Below are 20,359 nucleotides of genomic sequence, written 5' to 3' on the forward strand. Positions count from 1 at the left end.
GGTTTTTCAATCCTGATCCTGGGGACACACTACTCTACACTTAGGAGTTTTTTTAATTATAATAAAATGAAACGGGGACACACTGGCTCAATGGTTAGCACTGTGGCCTCACAGCAAGAAGGTCGCTGGTTTGAGTCCCGGCTGGGTCTGTGTAGAGTTAGTATGTTCTGTATATGACATGTGATATAGGTGAATTAAATAAACTAAATTGGCCATAATGTATGAGTGTGTGTGTGTATGGATGTTTCCCAGTACTGGGTTGCAGCTGTAAGGGCATCTGCATAAAACATATGCTGGATAAGTTGGCGGTTCATTCTGCTGTGGCGACCACTGATAAAAAAAGGACGAAGCAGAAAGAAAATGAATGAATGAAAATAAACATTACATGCCAGGGAAGACAGAAATGCAGCTTTTTTATTGTAAGATTCAGAAATCAAATACATATAAAGATTTAGATCTTCAAGACAAATCTGAAATAAAGGTTTACGCTTACAAAATTTACACTTGTGCATAAAATGTTGAGCCAAAAATAGAAGATCAAATAAGACCATTCATTCATTTACTTTCTTTTCAGCTTAGTCCCTTTATTAATCTGAAGTCGCCACAGCGGGATGAACCGCCAATTTATTCAGCATATGCAGCAGATGCCCTTCCAGCCACAACGCATCACTGCAAAACACCCATACATTCCCATTCACTACGGAAAATTTAGCCTACCCAATTCACCTACAGCACATGTCATTGGACTTGTGGGGGAAATCGGAGCACCTGGAGGAAACCCACGCAAAAACGGGGAGAACATTCTTGCTTTGAAGTGACAGCGCCACCCACTGCGTACAGGTGAAATGGGTATGCTAAATTGTCTGTAGTGTATAAATGCAAGAGTGTATGGGTGTTTCCCAGTGATGGGTTGCAGCTGGAAGGGCATCCACTGCTTAAAATATAAGCTGGATAAGTTGGCGGTTCATTCCGCTGTGCTACAGAATTACAGAAACAGGACAAAAAAAACTAGATAATAAATATATTTTAAGAAAAGGAGTAAGTAGTGAATGCAAATATACAAACTGACAAGTGTATGTGCAGGTATATCTATACACAACATTATATGTGCAGGTGTTATAAGCAAGTTGGCATGTAAAGTATGTTGTTAAAGAAATTAAAAGTGTATAAAATGTAGTGATGGTTGTTTCACAGTTACTTTCATAAAGTGTTCATGAGATGTATTGAGGGAAGAAACTGTTTCTGTGTTTAGCTTTTATGGTGCACAGTGCTCTGTAGCGTCGACCAGAAGGTAAAAGCTCAAAGAGGCAGTGTGCTGGGTGTGAGGGGTCCAGAGTAATTTTGGCAGCTCTCTCGCTCTGGATAAGTACAGTTCTTGGAGAGTAGGGAGGGTTGTATTAGTGATTCGCTCAGCAGTCCGAACTCTTTGTCGTAGTCTTCAGAGGTCAGATTTGGTAGATGAGCTAAGCCAGACAGTTATTAATGTGCAGTGCAGCTGTTTGAGCAGCTCCTATAGAAGGTTGAACGTCATTTCATTTACAAATTCAAACAGTACTGCAATATGATACATAAATGTAAATCAAAAAAGCGCTCAAGACCTCTAATATTATCTGTAAATTTAAGATTGACAAGTAAACTACCATAATTAGTGTGTGTGAATAAAGAGAGAGTGTATGGGTGTTTTCCAGCACGGTGCTGGTTTGCAGCTGGAAGAGCTAGAATGCTAAAAACTCCACCACATGTATGCTTGTACATCAAACATTCAGCTCAATAACATTAAGCACAACTAATCTTTGTTAAATCTACAAATGTTGTCTTTTTTGTGCCTGACTGATCTCACTTGAAATGTTTTCACAGTAATCAACCTTAAAAAAAAACAGAATAAACACATCTTTTGTAAAAATGTGACTTTATTTCAACATTTAGTACAAAATTCATAATAATTATCATCAGTTGTGAGGCTTGTCGCCCCAGCCTGATGTCAGTTTGTGTCCGTGTTCAGCTCAGCACCATCTTTACGATGGGCAGTTTCCAGTGGCACCACGTGGAGGAACGGACCTCGCCACCTATATATACAGGGTTTGGATTATCACTCACCATAAAATAACCTATATCACCTACATATAAGACCACTAGTCAATAAATGATGATTAATGATTAGACTAAAGATGGTTACTAAAGCTGATGAGGACTATATTAAAGCAAACACTAAAGATTGTAACTTTATTCATCTTCAGAACACAAATTAAGAATAGTTCTGAAGATGAACATGAGGACGAGTAATAAATAACATAACTTCAATTATTGGGTGAACCTTTTAATTGTTTTATTTATTTATCAATGATTTTTCATTGTTTCTAAAATAATTTTGATTGGTCAATAACATGGCCAGTTATCGATTTATATTTCCATATAGACGGTTTTGTAGTTGTTTTATTTTATTTCTTATATTGTTTTATATTAATGAATTTTTTTTATTTCATTATTACATTTTTAATATTTTGTTTTCTAGTTTTGAGGCCAAATTGGATGGTGAGTGATAATGTTAATTGTAAACCCTGTATATATATCAGTTGTTCCCAGTAATCATTGGTCCAGAAGTCTCTCTGATCTGTCTCAAATTACATTTTCACAGAGACACATAAAAATATATGGACCTGGATTGGGAACGACTGAGATATATCTTTTTATTTATTTTTTTATTATAGATTTTATTTTAGCATGTAAAAGTGCAAGAATTAGTGCAAAAGCTGGTGTTAAAGTGCAGGAAGAGGCACATACACTATATAAAGGTCCAAATTGTTAAGTGCTTTATCATTTCTTTTTTTTTATTTACAAGGAATTTAATTGGAGGTTATGGGGTGATTGGAATGACTAGATCCATCCGTTAAATTAGGACAGTTCTCATCATTCCTCCTTGTTCTCGTCTGAAACATAAACAAAGACCATTTTAAAGCATGAATAGATGAAACAAATAACATGTAAAATGGAAGAACATAAGATTTTGTTTGGTTTCCATTTGTCTGTGTTGAAATGAGTAAGAGAAGTGGTGCTTATGCAAAAAATGGGAGATGGAAACACTAATTTGCTGAATAAACTCTAACTTGGGGGTGATCTGCTCTAACAACTTGATGGAAATTCACCTAACTAACATCATGTTAAGATGAAAATCTGCCTTATGACAGTGTAAGATGGCTAATGTCAAATGAAATCTGCCTTATGACAGTGTAAGATGGCTAATGTCAAATGAAAGCTGGCTTAAGACAGTGTAAGATGGCTAATGTCAAATGAAAGCTGGCTTATGACAGTGTAAGATGGCTAATGTCAAATGAAAGCTGGCTTATGACAGTGTAAGATGGCTAATGTCAAATGAAAGCTGGCTTATGACAGTGTAAGATGGCTAATGTCAAAATGTATTCGATACCCTAATCCACTTATGGGAACTGAGGTTCTGCAGTTCAAGCCGATCCTTTGGGTCCAACTGCAGACAGCCGTGGAAGAAATCGCAGCAGTCTGTGCAGAAAGAAGAAAGAGTTTATACATGCTTGTTTAAATGACATTCAAATTATCCTATACAATCATCTTTAGCCTAAGTGAAGATCTCACCTCTTGACAAGCCTTTAATCCTCAACCTTCTGTTGTTCATTCTAGGCAAGTCACTTTGTTCTGGAAATCTGTAGAAAACTAGCAGAAACAGAACAACTCCAAGTGACCAGACTGTCGCTGGTTCCCCGTGGTATCTTCCAGTTGACGAAAACTCGGGAGGGAAGTACTCTCTGGTGCCTGAAAGAGAATTTGTTTCCACCAACAGTATAGATAAACAACAGCGAATGTTTCAAGAGTCACAGAAAAAAATAAATCAGCAGAGTTTAAGACCCTTCTTACAGCTTTGAAGGATGAACATACCTCTAAAGTATTGGAAACTGTCCTCAGTAAGAAGATCGCCGCACCCGAAGTCAATTAGTTTGACCTCAAGGGTGTCCGGGTTAATCAGCAAGTTCTCCAGCTTGATATCACGATGAAGAACTCCACGCTGGCAGCATGTTTGGGCTGCAACTGTTGTCTGGTACATGATTGTTCGTAGCTTGTTCTCTGGAATGATGCCTTTGCAGTCGAGAAGGAATTCATGCAAGCTCATGCAGGGTATGGGCTGCTCTAGCACCATGAAGTACCTATCAGCCTCCACCTTCCAGTCCAAAAGCTCGATGATTTCCTTAACCTTGGGGCCTTTATTGGCAAGAAAGTGCAGAGCGATCTCCAGTGGAAGTGGATCTTCAAACCCATCCTACAAGAAAGACAGTTGTGAAGATCATTTGATAGAAAAGGTATTTTCAATAAACAAGTCCTGGACAAACTGTTGGCAATGTCTATCACAAAAAGCATTTGTAGTCTACGATTAATATGACAAGAAGACAGTAAACGAGAGCAGACTACTTACAACACTGATGAATCGCTTCTCCTCCTCGAAATCGGACACTTTTACTGCCACCTGAAGGCCATCTTCTAAACGAGTGGCTGAGAAAACGGCTCCACAGCCTCCTTCACCCAGCTGAGCTTCAATTGCATAGCAGTGGGAATTGATCTCTGTGAAAAGACAAAGAAGAGATGAGAAATCATCAGTGGTACAGTACCTTCATCTAAAACCTTTCCTCTTTTATATTTAAATTGAGATACTACACTGAATATCTGTCCCTTAAAAGTTTATCTGATGGTAAAAATAAACAAATGAGTGTAAAATATTCAGTCTCACCTTTAAGGTTTAGTTCACCCAACAATAAACATTTACTCTCTATTTCCTCAACCTCTAGTGTTTTCAAACATTTGTGAGTTTCCTTTGTTAAATAAAGAAATTTAGAAGAAAACTGAAAACCTGTAACCACCGTCTTCCACAGTAGGAAAACACATACTATGACAATCAATAGTTACAGGTTTCAAGATTTCCTCAAATATGATTTTTTTATTTTCAACAGGAAAAAGATTCTCAGACAGGTTTGGAACAAATAAAGGGTGAGCAAATGATGACAGAAGTTCCAGTTTTGGGTGAACTATCCCTTAAATATGAATACGATATATAATAAATCTTCACAAATAGATGCATTTTCAGCTATTCCTGACAAAATGCATATTAAAGTCTGTTTAAAGCATAAACCATTGTTAAAAGATGCATGTGTGTTGGATAACTGTAGGGTCGAGGTAGTAAACTCACCAATGATTTGTGTCTCTTTGTCCTCCTTCAATTTCTCAGGTTCAGCAGAGTCAACAAACAGGGGTTCATCATCACCACAGCCAGACTCAGCAGTTAAGAAGCCTGAAGAGAGATCATCACTCCAGCTCGACTCAACAGTTAAGAAGCTTGAAGAGAGATCTTCACTCCAGCTTGACTCAGCAGAGAAGAAGCTGAGATCCAGTGATGGTTCCTCCAGCGATGGTTCCTCACTGTGAACACTGACAGGCTCCTCCAGCAATGGTTCCTCACTGTGAACACTGACAGGCTCTACCAGCGATGGTTCCTCACTGTGAACACTGACAGGCTCCTTCAGTGATGGTTCCTCACTGTGAACACTGACAGGCTCCTCCAGCGATGGTTCCTCACTGTGAACACTGACAGGCTCTACCAGCGATGGTTCCTCACTGTGAACACTGACAGGCTCTACCAGCGATGGTTCCTCACTGTGAACACTGACAGGCTCTACCAGCGATGGTTCCTCACTGTGAACACTGACAGGCTCTACCAGCGATGGTTCCTCACTGTGAACACTGACAGGCTCCTTCAGTGATGGTTCCTCACTGTGAACACTGACAGGCTCCTCCAGCGATGGTTCCTCACTGTGAACACTGACAGGCTCCTCCAGCGATGGTTCCTCACTGTGAACACTGACAGGCTCTACCAGCGATGGTTCCTCACTGTGAACACTGACAGGCTCCTCCAGCGATGGTTCCTCACTGTGAACACTGACAGGCTCCTCCAGCGATGGTTCCTCACTGTGAGCACTGACAGGCTCCTCCAGCGATGGTTCCTCACTGTGAACACTGACAGGCTCCTCCAGCGATGGTTCCTCACTGTGAACACTGACAGGCTCTAACAGTGATGGCTCTTTACACCAGTCATCGATTTCTTGACCTAAAGAAAGGATTATTATATAAAAGATTTTAGTTTTATTCAAATAATATTTATTTATAGTTATTAAGCATATTAATGAATGCTGTAAATTATAAAGTGACTTTGACAGTGGTGTCAAACTCAAATGACATTGATTGAAGGTTTTAATATTATTTTAATATTATTATTTATTTTAGGTCATTTACATGAATAGCAATATTTGTACAATATTTCGAGTGTGTTTTGTGCTTGTACTTTGGCTGGTTTCGGCCTGTCATGGATTGACCTAAATAAGAATCACACTTAAAACCTCCAGCAGGTGGAGACGAGTCCTAAAGTGTAGTTTATTCACTCATTAATTGTACACCTCTTTAACAATATCATGCCATTCTTTTTAATGGCCTTTTTGCTAGTTGTTAGTAGTGTATTAAGAAGATACGCAACATTTTAAAGTATTTTTGAAGAGTAAATTACCAGGTACAGTTTTAAAATTACATTCCAGATTCAATCCCATTATTGCATTTATCTCTTAATTCAAATCTTGCCAATAGGTGTGTATAGTATTACAATCCCAAAATATGTGAAATGATCAGCCAAAACAATTCCACAATTTCTCCAGCATTCATCATGTTTTGATCAAGAACACAAATTAAATTAACCTGAAAAAGTGTTGATATTAGAAATGTACCGAATTTTCAGCCACTGAACATTTGTCAGCTGAAAATATGTTATGCCCTTTAATGGACCCTTTACTTTTTGTGGATTCAGTCATTGTTGGGTTACTCTTTCAAATCTGGAAGCATTAACAAGTTGTAAGCAATTCCATGCATATGTTTTTACCAAGATAGTGAAACTTTTTTTGAGTAGGCTTGTAATTTAATGAACTATAAAACTACTCAAAATGTCTCTGTCAATGTTGTCAAACAACTATATTTAATTTACCAAAGTCAAACAAGTGGCAATTTCTCATTTGTCACATTGTCACTACTGATTAAATTATTTCTTTTAGGCTGTGCAGTTTAATTCACAGAATTTCTACAAAGTATGCTGTATACTGTAAACTCATCAACCTTTTTTGATCAAATCCACAATGTGTTCTTAATTTTCTCATTTAAAGTATACAAAATGTTTACAGACTGATATTTTTTTGATTCCTTAACTCTGTCTTTAGCTGTTTTGGAAAATATAAACAGATGTTCAAATATAATGTGAACATACACCTTATCTGTGAATTTATTTTTTGAGTTTTTACTGAAATGACACATCCATAATGCTGGAATTGCTCTTATATCAAAATATATATATCACTATTGCTCAATATAGATAATAATTATTGAGATAGCATTTTTGTCAAATCGCCCTGCCCTACATTTTACTACCTTTCATGTCTTTGACTGAGCAGTCTCTTGCTGTGTATGGTGGATGAGGAAGCTCTCTGATTTCATATGAAGTACCCTAATTTGTTACTTAAGGTCTCAGGAATTAGGATTTAATTTTTGAGCGAACTAAACCTTTCATTTTAAAGCAAAGAAAATTACTTTATGAAAAACGAATTGACTCCTTTGTATGGTGAATGTTTGACACCGCTGTGTTTAAACCAATAGAATTGTATTAAAACCAATTAACCATATTCACTGTGTTTTGTAATGTTTTCTCCCAGTAAGGTAAAATTAATCGTAGAGCTCTACACAGACTCCAGGTAAGAAAATAAAGCACTTGTGTTACATAAAATGGACATATCGTTTACCGTCACTGTTCCTCACAGGTGGTACATCATTCTGGACCTCTTCTTCAGTGTTGTTGGTGTCTCTTTCTCTCAGAAAGAGAGCAATTACTCCGAGCACGGTAAATAACATTTTTGGTTAAACTTGCGTACACTTATAGATGAGAAAATCCAAATAAACTTACAATAAACACTGAAATGTTCTGAAAGTAAAGCTAGTTTATCAAAGTGATCCTCAATTAACCGTACGCTATCAATTGACAGTATTAGCAGAGCAAACTTTGTACAGCTTCTAGCTTTGTGTCAAATAAACGCAATGAGCAAATTTTTCACCGAGAGAGCTCTTTTGCTGTTGCGTCACGATCGAACCCGCGTTCCAACGTTCTACTACTGGTACGTGATTGGTCAGTTTTGTGACGTGGTCGGAGCTTTCGCTTAACCGAAGAAAAACAACATTAGCGTTTCCTTCACGGCTGTTTTTAGAGCAAAATAAAATTTGTAAACTTGTCCCGTTTGAAGAGTCTTTACTGTCTGCTTTGTGAGCCAGTGTTTCCATTTAAATCAGGGTCAATTTAAACCGTTCACAGGTAAGATATGTCTAGCATTCGTTTCTTACTTTAAATGGAAGTTGTTGGCTGTAAGAGCTTGTTTACACATTAAAACGCGAGATATGATATTGAATATCACATTAAATCATTTGATCTAACTTATCAAACCCCATTTACACTGCAAATGCAGTTGCAAGTAACGTACGGTTAACGATAATGCTGAGATGGAGGCATGTATATTAATGAGCCAATAATCAGATTCATTCAGTAATAAAATTAGCTTTGTCTAAATCTGATTATTCATTAACTCATTTCACTAACGCTTGTTCCAGCAAATAGTAAACAAAAATGTGCAAATTCAGTCACAGACTTTTCCCTTCACTTTCTGTCTGGCTTTATAAATTACTTCTTTATTATTAGTTTGTTCTGATATTTGATAACAAAGATACCAGCTTGTTGTTTTTCATTAAACATAATGATAAAATAAAAGGACTAATTTGATGTATTTATTTGTAAAAGCATACAGTTATTGCATTATTAACAAAATAATATAAATAGCTATTAATAATAATCTACACAGGTGTTTAAATGACTCTTAATCTTAAGGTATGTTGTAAAATGTGAATAAATTATGTGAATGTAGGAAATGAAAATACAAACTGGTCAAAAAGGGCACTTGCCTAGTTAGAGTAGGACTGATTAGGGTCTTTCTGTGCACATGTCTGAGTGTCTTTAAGTTATTTTAATAATATTAAACATGGCTGTTCTTGGTTTATAGGAAGCAGAAGAAATGGGCATGGAGAATGTGATGTGAAAGAGAGAAGAACAAACCCCCATATAGTACAAGTATGTAGTGGATTTTTGTAAGGTTGTTAATGGCTGTTTTTGAATATTTACTGCAGGGATTATGACATGTTGCTTTAGTTGATTACTTAGTAGTTAGTAGTTGTTTTAGTTTTGATTTGATTCTTTTTTTGGCTCAAAAACAGACAGTGCCCAGCTTAAATGAGCTTTTTGAAAATTATGGATTTAAATTTTTCTGATTAAATGGCAATATGTATTGCAGAAATTTTATTAACACGCTTATTAAACAGTTAATGTAAGAGCATGCTCATTATCATAAGTACTAAGTAATCATTAGTACTTGCTACAATAAATACTACTTAGTTGATCAAAAAGACCCAATGGAAATGAGTAGCAAAACTTTAGGTTTGTTACTAGTAACAATAGAATAAAATAGAATTTAATTTAAATCTGTTTCTAGTACCAGTAAAATAGTAACTGCTCTGTTGTTTCTAGTTACAAATTTAAGATTTTTGCCGCTGATTTCCATGAGGATCTGTCTTTGTGATCAACTAATCAGATTTGACTAGTGTTTCAATTCCAGTTCTGACTGGAACATATATATATATATAGCATTATTCATTAATTACTAATCATTTTAGTAGTAGTTTTAAATTAAAGTACTAGTACTTTTGGTGATTACTAGTATCTTATATTAGATACCCTATCAGTATTAAAAATAAGTACTAGCAGTTCATAAAAAAAATAAAAATCAATAAAAAAATTCTTTGTAATAAATAATTATTTGTATCTGTTTAACAGGTTCTAATACGAAAAGAATATGTACCATATGCCTAATAATCTAATAAGAACTATTAACTATTGCTGGGTTTTTCAATCCTGATCCTGGGGACACACTACTCTACACTTAGGAGTTGTTTTTAATTATAATAAAATGAAACGGGGACACACTGGCTCAATGGTTAGCACTGTGGCCTCACAGCAAGAAGGTCGCTGGTTTGAGTCCCGGCTGGGTCTGTGTAGAGTTAGTATGTTCTGTATATGACATGTGATATAGGTGAATTAAATAAACTAAATTGGCCATAATGTATGAGTGTGTGTGTATGGATGTTTCCCAGTATTGGGTTGCAGCTGTAAGGGCATCTGCATAAAACATATGCTGGATAAGTTGGCGGTTCATTCTGCTGTGGCGACCACTGATAAAAAAAGGACGAAGCAGAAAGAAAATGAATGAATGAAAATAAACATTACATGCCAGGGAAGACAGAAATGCAGCTTTTTTATTGTAAGATTCAGAAATCAAATACATATAAAGATTTAGATCTTCAAGACAAATCTGAAATAAAGGTTTACGCTTACAAAATTTACACTTGTGCATAAAATGTTGAGCCAAAAATAGAAGATCAAATAGGATCATTCATTCATTTACTTTCTTTTCAGCTTAGTCCCTTTATTAATCTGAAGTCGCCACAGCGGGATGAACCGCCAATTTATTCAGCATATGCCCTTCCAGCCACAACGCATCACTGCAAAACACCCATACATTCCCATTCACTACGGAAAATTTAGCCTAACCAATTCACCTACAGCACATGTCATTGGACTTGTGGGGGAAATCGGAGCACCCGGAGGAAACCCACGCAAACACGGGGAGAACATTCTTGTTGTGAGGTGACAGCGCCACCCACTGCGTACAGGTGAAATGGGTATGCTAAATTGTCTGTAGTGTATAAATGCAAGAGTGTATGGGTGTTTCCCAGTGATGGGTTAAAATATAAGCTGGATAAGTTGGCGGTTCATTCTGCTGTGGCGACCACTGATAAATTAAAGGACGAAGCAGAAAGAAAATGAATGAATGAAAATAAACATTACATGCCAGGGAAGACAGAAATGCAGCTTTTTTATTAGAAGATTCAGAAATCAAATACATATAAAGATTTAGATCTTCAAGACAAATCTGAAATAAAGGTTTACGCTTACAAATGTTGAGCCAAAAATAGAAGATTAAATAAGATCATTCATTCATTTACTTTCTTTTCAGCTGAGCCCCTTTATTAATCTGCGGTCGCCACAGCGGGATGAACCGCCAATTTATTCAGCAGATGCCCTTCCAGCCACAATGCATCACTGCGAAACACCCATACATTCCCATTCACTACGGAAAATTTAGCCTACCCAATTCACCTACAGCACATGTCATTGGACTTGTGGGGGAAATCGGAGCACCCGGAGGAAACCCACGCAAACACGGGGAGAACATTCCTGTTGTGAGGTGACAGCGCCACCCACTGCGTACAGGTGAAATGCTAAATTGTCTGTAGTGTATGAATGCCATAGTGTATGGGTGTTTCCCAGTGATGGGTTGCAGCTGGAAGGGCATCCACTGCTTAAAATATAAGCTGGATAAGTTGGCGGTTCATTCCGCTGTGCTACAGAATTACAGAAACAGGACAAAAAAAAACTAGATAATAAATATATTTTAAGAAAAGGAGTAAGTAGTGAATGCAAATATACAAACTGACAAGTGTATGTGCAGGTATATCTATACACAACATTATATGTGCAGGTGTTATAAGCAAGTTGGGATGTAAAGTATGTTGTTAAAGAAATTAAAAGTGTATAAAATGTAGTGATGGTTGTTTCACAGTTACTTTCATAAAGTGTTCATGAGATGTATTGAGGGAAGAAACTGTTTCTGTGTTTAGCTTTTATGGTGCACAGTGCTCTGTAGCGTCGACCAGAAGGTAAAAGCTCAAAGAGGCAGTGTGCTGGGTGTGAGGGGTCCAGAGTAATTTTGGCAGCTCTCTCGCTCTGGATAAGTACAGTTCTTGGAGAGTAGGGAGGGTTGTATTAGTGATTCGCTCAGCAGTCCGAACTCTTTGTCGTAGTCTTCAGAGGTCAGATTTGGTAGCTGAGCTAAGCCAGACAGTTATTAATGTGCAGTGCAGCTGTTTGAGCAGCTCCTATAGAAGGTTGAACGTCATTTCATTTACAAATTCAAACAGTACTGCAATATGATACATAAATGTAAATCAAAAAAGCGCTCAAGACCTCTAATATTATCTGTAAATTTAAGATTGACAAGTAAACTACCATAATTAGTGTGTGTGAATAAAGAGAGAGTGTATGGGTGTTTTCCAGCACGGTGCTGGTTTGCAGCTGGAAGAGCTAGAATGCTAAAAACTCCACCACATGTATGCTTGTACATCAAACATTCAGCTCAATAACATTAAGCACAACTAATCTTTGTTAAATCTACAAATGTTGTCTTTTTTGTGCCTGACTGATCTCACTTGAAATGTTTTCACAGTAATCAACCTTAAAAAAAACAGAATAAACACATCTTTTGTAAAAATGTGACTTTATTTCAACATTTAGTACAAAATTCATAATAATTATCATCAGTTGTGAGGCTTGTCGCCCCAGCCTGATGTCAGTTTGTGTCCGTGTTCAGCTCAGCACCATCTTTACGATGGGCAGTTTCCAGTGGCACCACGTGGAGGAACGGACCTCGCCACCTATATATACAGGGTTTGGATTATCACTCACCATAAAATAACCTATATCACCTACATATAAGACCACTAGTCAATAAATGATGATTAATGATTAGACTAAAGATGGTTACTAAAGCTGATGAGGACTATATTAAAGCAAACACTAAAGATTGTAACTTTATCCATCTTCAGAACACAAATTAAGAATAGTTCTGAAGATGAACATGAGGACGAGTAATAAATAACATAACTTCAATTATTGGGTGAACCTTTTAATTGTTTTATTTATTTATCAATGATTTTTCATTGTTTCTAAAATAATTTTGATTGGTCAATAACATGGCCAGTTATCGATTTATATTTCCATATAGACGGTTTTGTAGTTGTTTTATTTTATTTCTTATATTGTTTTATATTAATGAATTTTTTTTATTTCATTATTACATTTTTAATATTTTGTTTTCTAGTTTTGAGGCCAAATTGGATGGTGAGTGATAATGTTAATTGTAAACCCTGTATATATATCAGTTGTTCCCAGTAATCATTGGTCCAGAAGTCTCTCTGATCCGTCTCAAATAAAATTTTCACAGAGACACATAAAAATATATGGACCTGGATTGGGAACGACTGAGATATATCTTTTTATTTATTTTTTTATTATAGATTTTATTTTAGCATGTAAAAGTGCAAGAATTAGTGCAAAAGCTGGTGTTAAAGTGCAGGAAGAGGCACATACACTATATAAAGGTCCAAATTGTTAAGTGCTTTATCATTTCTTTTTTTTTATTTACAAGGAATTTAATTGGAGGTTATGGGGTGATTGGAATGACTAGATCCATCCGTTAAATTAGGACAGTTCTCATCATTCCTCCTTGTTCTCGTCTGAAACATAAACAGAGACAATTTTAAAGCATGAATAGATGAAACAAATAACATGTAAAATGGAAGAACATAAGATTTTGTTTGGTTTCCATTTGTCTGTGTTGAAATGAGTAAGAGAAGTGGTGCTTATGCAAAAAATGGGAGATGGAAACACTAATTTGCTGAATAAACTCTAACTTGGGGGTGATCTGCTCTAACAACTTGATGGAAATTCACCTAACTAACATCATGTTAAGATGAAAATCTGCCTTATGACAGTGTAAGATGGCTAATGTCAAATGAAATCTGCCTTATGACAGTGTAAGATGGCTAATGTCAAATGAAATCTGCCTTATGACAGTGTAAGATGGCTAATGTCAAATGAAATCTGCCTTATGACAGTGTAAGATGGCTAATGTCAAATGAAATCTGCCTTATGACAGTGTAAGATGGCTAATGTCAAATGAAAGCTGGCTTATGACAGTGTAAGATGGCTAATGTCAAATGAAAGCTGGCTTATGACAGTGTAAGATGGCTAATGTCAAAATGTATTCGATACCCTAATCCACTTATGGGAACTGAGGTTCTGCAGTTCAAGCCGATCCTTTGGGTCCAACTGCAGACAGCCGTGGAAGAAATCGCAGCAGTCTGTGCAGAAAGAAGAAAGAGTTTATACATGCTTGTTTAAATGACATTCAAATTATCCTATACAATCATCTTTAGCCTAAGTGAAGATCTCACCTCTTGACAAGCCTTTAATCCTCAACCTTCTGTTGTTCATTCTAGGCAAGTCACTTTGTTCTGGAAATCTGTAGAAAACTAGCAGAAACAGAACAACTCCAAGTGACCAGACTGTCGCTGGTTCCCCGTGGTATCTTCCAGTTGACGAAAACTCGGGAGGGAAGTACTCTCTGGTGCCTGAAAGAGAATTTGTTTCCACCAACAGTATAGATAAACAACAGCGAATGTTTCACAGAAAAAAATAAATCAGCAGAGTTTAAGACCCTTCTTACAGCTTTGAAGGATGAACATACCTCTAAAGTATTGGAAACTGTCCTCAGTAAGAAGATCGCCGCACCCGAAGTCAATCAGTTTGACCTCAAGGGTGTCCGGGTTAATCAGCAAGTTCTCCAGCTTGATATCACGATGAAGAACTCCACGCTGGCAGCATGTTTGGGCTGCAACTGTTGTCTGGTACATGATTGTTCGTAGCTTGTTCTCTGGAATGATGCCTTCGCAGTCGAGAAGGAACTCATGCAAGCTCATGCAGGGTATGGGCTGCTCTAGCACCATGAAGTACCTATCAGCCTCCACCTTCCAGTCCAAAAGCTCGATGATTTCCTTAACCTTGGGGCCTTTATTGGCAAGAAAGTGCAGAGCGATCTCCAGTGGAAGTGGATCTTCAAACCCATCCTACAAGAAAGACAGTTGTGAAGATCATTTGATAGAAAAGGTATTTTCAATAAACAAGTCCTGGACAAACTGTTGGCAATGTCTATCACAAAAAGCATTTGTAGTCTACGATTAATATGACAAGAAGACAGTAAACGAGAGCAGACTACTTACAACACTGATGAATCGCTTCTCCTCCTCGAAATCGGACAATTTTACTGCCACCTGAAGGCCATCTTCTAAACGAGTGGCTGAGAAAACGGCTCCACAGCCTCCTTCACCCAGCTGAGCTTCAATTGCATAGCAGTGGGAATTGATCTCTGTGAAAAGACAAAGAAGAGATGAGAAATCATCAGTGGTACAGTACCTTCATCTAAAACCTTTCCTCTTTCATATATAAATTGAGATACTACACTGAATATCTGTCCCTTAAAAGTTTATCTGATGGTAAAAATAAACAAATGAGTGTAAAATATTCAGTCTCACCTTTAAGGTTTAGTTCACCCAACAATAAACATTTACTCTCTATTTCCTCAACCTCTAGTGTTTTCAAACATTTGTGAGTTTCCTTTGTTAAATGAAGAAATTTAGAAGAAAACTGAAAACCTGTAACCACCGTCTTCCACAGTAGGAAAACACATACTATGACAATCAATAGTTACAGGTTTCAAGATTTCCTCAAATATGATTTTTTTATTTTCAACAGTAAAAAGATTCTCAGACAGGTTTGGAACAAGTAAAGGGTGAGCAAATGATGACAGAAGTTTCAGTTTTGGGTGAACTATCCCTTAAATATGAATACGATATATAATAAATCTTCACAGATGCATTTTCAGCTATTCCTGACAAAATGCATATTAAAGTCTGTTTAAAGCATAAACCATTGTTAAAAGATGCATGTGTGTTGGATAACTGTAGGGTCGAGGTAGTAAACTCACCAATGATTTGTGTCTCTTTGTCCTCCTTCAATTTCTCAGGTTCAGCAGAGTCAACAAACAGGGGTTCATCATCACCACAGCCAGACTCAGCAGTTAAGAAGCCTGAAGAGAGATCATCACTCCAGCTCGACTCAACAGTTAAGAAGCTTGAAGAGAGATCTTCACTCCAGCTTGACTCAGCAGAGAAGAAGCTGAGATCCAGTGATGGTTCCTCCAGTGATGGTTCCTCACTGTGAACACTGACAGGCTCCTCCAGCGATGGTTCCTCACTGTGAACACTGACAGGCTCCTCCAGCGATGGTTCCTCACTGTGAACACTGACAGGCTCCTCCAGCGATGGTTCCTCACTGTGAACACTGACAGGCTCTACCAGCGATGGTTCCTCACTGTGAACACTGACAGGCTCCTTCAGTGATGGTTCCTCACTGTGAACACTGACAGGCTCCTCCAGCGATGGTTCCTCACTGTGAACACTGACAGGCTCCTCCAGCGATGGTTCCTCACTGTGAACACTGACAGGCTCTACCAGCGATGGTTCCTCACTGTGAACACTGACAGGCTCCTCCAGCGATGGTTCCTCACTGTGAACACTGACAGGCTCCTCCAGCGATGGTTCCTCACTGTGAGCACTGACAGGCTCCTCCAGCGATGGTTCCTCACTGTGAACACTGACAGGCTCTAACAGTGATGGCTCTTTACACCAGTCATCGATTTCTTGACCTAAAGAAAGGATTATTATATAAAAGATTTTAGTTTTATTCAAATAATATTTATTTATAGTTATTAAGCATATTAATGAATGCTGTAAATTATAAAGTGACTTTGACAGTGGTGTCAAACTCAAATGACATTGATTGAAGGTTTTAATATTATTTTAATATTATTATTTATTTTAGGTCATTTACATGAATAGCAATATTTGTACAATATTTCGAGTGTGTTTTGTGCTTGTACTTTGGCTGGTTTCGGCCTGTCATGGATTGACCTAAATAAGAATCACACTTAAAACCTCCAGCAGGTGGAGACGAGTCCTAAAGTGTAGTTTATTCACTCATTAATTGTACACCTCTTTAACAATATCATGCCATTCTTTTTAATGGCCTTTTTGCTAGTTGTTAGTAGTGTATTAAGAAGATACGCAACATTTTAAAGTATTTTTGAAGAGTAAATTACCAGGTACAGTTTTAAAATTACATTCCAGATTCAATCCCATTATTGCATTTATCTCTTAATTCAAATCTTGCCAATAGGTGTGTATAGTATTACAATCCCAAAATATGTGAAATGATCAGCCAAAACAATTCCACAATTTCTCCAGCATTCATCATGTTTTGATCAAGAACACAAATTAAATTAACCTGAAAAAGTGTTGATATTAGAAATGTACCGAATTTTCAGCCACTGAACATTTGTCAGCTGAAAATATGTTATGCCCTTTAATGGACCCTTTACTTTTTGTGGATTCAGTCATTGTTGGGTTACTCTTTCAAATCTGGAAGCATTAACAAGTTGTAAGCAATTCCATGCATATGTTTTTACCAAAATAGTGAAACTTTTTTTGAGTAGGCTTGTAATTTAATGAACTATAAAACTACTCAAAATGTCTCTGTCAATGTTGTCAAACAACTATATTTAATTTACCAAAGTCAAACAAGTGGCAATTTCTCATTTGTCACATTGTCACTACTGATTAAATTATTTCTTTTAGGCTGTGCAGTTTAATTCACAGAATTTCTACAAAGTATGCTGTATACTGTAAACTCATCAACCTTTTTTGATCAAATCCACAATGTGTTCTTAATTTTCTCATTTAAAGTATACAAAATGTTTACAGACTGATATTTTTTTGATTCCTTAACTCTGTCTTTAGCTGTTTTGGAAAATATAAACAGATGTTCAAATATAATGTGAACATACACCTTATCTGTGAATTTATTTTTTGAGTTTTTACTGAAATGACACATCCATAATGCTGGAATTGCTCTTATATCAAAATATATATATCACTATTGCTCAATATAGATAATAATTATTGAGATAGCATTTTTGTCAAATCGCCCTGCCCTACATTTTACTACCTTTCATGTCTTTGACTGAGCAGTCTCTTGCTGTGTATGGTGGATGAGGAAGCTCTCTGATTTCATATGAAGTACCCTAATTTGTTACTTAAGGTCTCAGGAATTAGGATTTAATTTTTGAGCGAACTAAACCTTTCATTTTAAAGCAAAGAAAATTACTTTATGAAAAACGAATTGACTCCTTTGTATGGTGAATGTTTGACACCGCTGTGTTTAAACCAATAGAATTGTATTAAAACCAATTAACCATATTCACTGTGTTTTGTAATGTTTTCTCCCAGTAAGGTAAAATTAATCGTAGAGCTCTACACAGACTCCAGGTAAGAAAATAAAGCACTTGTGTTACATAAAATGGACATATCGTTTACCGTCACTGTTCCTCACAGGTGGTACATCATTCTGGACCTCTTCTTCAGTGTTGTTGGTGTCTCTTTCTCTCAGAAAGAGAGCAATTACTCCGAGCACGGTAAATAACATTTTTGGTTAAACTTGCGTACACTTATAGATGAGAAAATCCAAATAAACTTACAATAAACACTGAAATGTTCTGAAAGTAAAGCTAGTTTATCAAAGTGATCCTCAATTAACCGTACGCTATCAATTGACAGTATTAGCAGAGCAAACTTTGTACAGCTTCTAGCTTTGTGTCAAATAAACGCAATGAGCAAATTTTTCACCGAGAGAGCTCTTTTGCTGTTGCGTCACGATCGAACCCGCGTTCCAACGTTCTACTACTGGTACGTGATTGGTCAGTTTTGTGACGTGGTCGGAGCTTTCGCTTAACCGAAGAAAAACAACATTAGCGTTTCCTTCACGGCTGTTTTTAGAGCAAAATAAAATTTGTAAACTTGTCCCGTTTGAAGAGTCTTTACTGTCTGCTTTGTGAGCCAGTGTTTCCATTTAAATCAGGGTCAATTTAAACCGTTCACAGGTAAGATATGTCTAGCATTCGTTTCTTACTTTAAATGGAAGTTGTTGGCTGTAAGAGCTTGTTTACACATTAAAACGCGAGATATGATATTGAATATCACATTAAATCATTTGATCTAACTTATCAAACCCCATTTACACTGCAAATGCAGTTGCAAGTAACGTACGGTTAACGATAATGCTGAGATGGAGGCATGTATATTAATGAGCCAATAATCAGATTCATTCAGTAATAAAATTAGCTTTGTCTAAATCTGATTATTCATTAACTCATTTCACTAACGCTTGTTCCAGCAAATAGTAAACAAAAATGTGCAAATTCAGTCACAGACTTTTCCCTTCACTTTCTGTCTGGCTTTATAAATTACTTCTTTATTATTAGTTTGTTCTGATATTTGATAACAAAGATACCAGCTTGTTGTTTTTCATTAAACATAATGATAAAATAAAAGGACTAATTTGATGTATTTATTTGTAAAAGCATACAGTTATTGCATTATTAACAAAATAATATAAATAGCTATTAATAATAATCTACACAGGTGTTTAAATGACTCTTAATCTTAAGGTATGTTGTAAAATGTGAATAAATTATGTGAATGTAGGAAATGAAAATACAAACTGGTCAAAAAGGGCACTTGCCTAGTTAGAGTAGGACTGATTAGGGTCTTTCTGTGCACATGTCTGAGTGTCTTTAAGTTATTTTAATAATATTAAACATGGCTGTTCTTGGTTTATAGGAAGCAGAAGAAATGGGCATGGAGAATGTGATGTGAAAGAGAGAAGAACAAACCCCCATATAGTACAAGTATGTAGTGGATTTTTGTAAGGTTGTTAATGGCTGTTTTTGAATATTTACTGCAGGGATTATGACATGTTGCTTTAGTTGATTACTTAGTAGTTAGTAGTTGTTTTAGTTTTGATTTGATTCTTTTTTTGGCTCAAAAACAGACAGTGCCCAGCTTAAATGAGCTTTTTGAAAATTATGGATTTAAATTTTTCTGATTAAATGGCAATATGTATTGCAGAAATTTTATTAACACGCTTATTAAACAGTTAATGTAAGAGCATGCTCATTATCATAAGTACTAAGTAATCATTAGTACTTGCTACAATAAATACTACTTAGTTGATCAAAAAGACCCAATGGAAATGAGTAGCAAAACTTTAGGTTTGTTACTAGTAACAATAGAATAAAATAGAATTTAATTTAAATCTGTTTCTAGTACCAGTAAAATAGTAACTGCTCTGTTGTTTTTAGTTACAAATTTAAGATTTTTGCCGCTGATTTCCATGAGGATCTGTCTTTGTGATCAACTAATCAGATTTGACTAGTGTTTCAATTCCAGTTCTGACTGGAACATATATATATATATAGCATTATTCATTAATTACTAATCATTTTAGTAGTAGTTTTAAATTAAAGTACTAGTACTTTTGGTGATTACTAGTATCTTATATTAGATACCCTATCAGTATTAAAAATAA

The 20,359-nt window shown here is 36.3% G+C and overlaps 2 protein-coding genes across 4 annotated transcripts; both read right to left on the minus strand.

The window, feature by feature from the left end:
- Positions 1-2,070: 2,070 nt before the first annotated feature.
- On the minus strand, positions 2,071-9,342 carry LOC141377552 (uncharacterized). Of its 3 annotated transcripts, none has more exons than XM_073922069.1 (8): positions 7,848-9,342; positions 5,655-6,121; positions 5,207-5,456; positions 4,439-4,584; positions 3,907-4,285; positions 3,607-3,783; positions 3,425-3,513; positions 2,071-2,927 (listed from the first exon to the last, which is right to left on the minus strand). In XM_073922069.1, exons 1-8 carry the CDS (start codon positions 7,954-7,956, stop codon positions 2,844-2,846), a joined length of 1,701 nt encoding a protein of 566 aa, XP_073778170.1. In that variant the 5' UTR covers positions 7,957-9,342; the 3' UTR covers positions 2,071-2,843. The 3 variants fall into 3 exon arrangements, with proteins under 3 accessions (XP_073778170.1, XP_073778169.1, XP_073778168.1); XM_073922068.1 differs by having other exon boundaries at positions 5,616-6,121; XM_073922067.1 differs by having other exon boundaries at positions 5,207-6,121.
- A 3,354-nt stretch (positions 9,343-12,696) lies between these two features.
- pimr118 (Pim proto-oncogene, serine/threonine kinase, related 118) lies at positions 12,697-19,071 on the minus strand. Its single transcript, XM_021481294.3, has 7 exons — positions 18,310-19,071; positions 15,864-16,583; positions 15,100-15,245; positions 14,568-14,946; positions 14,275-14,451; positions 14,093-14,181; positions 12,697-13,554 (listed from the first exon to the last, which is right to left on the minus strand). Exons 1-7 carry the CDS (start codon positions 18,416-18,418, stop codon positions 13,471-13,473), a joined length of 1,704 nt encoding a protein of 567 aa, XP_021336969.2. The 5' UTR covers positions 18,419-19,071; the 3' UTR covers positions 12,697-13,470.
- Positions 19,072-20,359: the final 1,288 nt, after the last annotated feature.

Source organism: Danio rerio, chromosome 14 (genome assembly GCF_049306965.1).
Source record: "Danio rerio strain Tuebingen ecotype United States chromosome 14, GRCz12tu, whole genome shotgun sequence".
NCBI lineage: Eukaryota > Metazoa > Chordata > Actinopteri > Cypriniformes > Danionidae > Danio > Danio rerio.

Bases quoted from the DNA above. Each gene is read 5' to 3' on its own strand.
- pimr118 (XM_021481294.3), bottom strand. From the start codon at position 18,418: ATGTTATTTACCGTGCTCGGAGTAATTGCTCTCTTTCTGAGAGAAAGA. The intron at 15,246-15,863 runs GTGAGTTTACTA...GTCTTTTCACAG, and splicing joins CAAAGAGACACAAATCATTG to AGATCAATTCCCACTGCTAT. The intron at 14,182-14,274 runs GTGAGATCTTCA...CTTTCTGCACAG, and splicing joins GATTAAAGGCTTGTCAAGAG to ACTGCTGCGATTTCTTCCAC.
- LOC141377552 (XM_073922067.1), bottom strand. From the start codon at position 7,956: ATGTTATTTACCGTGCTCGGAGTAATTGCTCTCTTTCTGAGAGAAAGA. The intron at 4,286-4,438 runs GTAAGTAGTCTG...TCTTTCTTGTAG, and splicing joins AGAAGCGATTCATCAGTGTT to GATGGGTTTGAAGATCCACT. The intron at 2,928-3,424 runs GTATCGAATACA...TTTATGTTTCAG, and splicing joins GTTCCCATAAGTGGATTAGG to ACGAGAACAAGGAGGAATGA.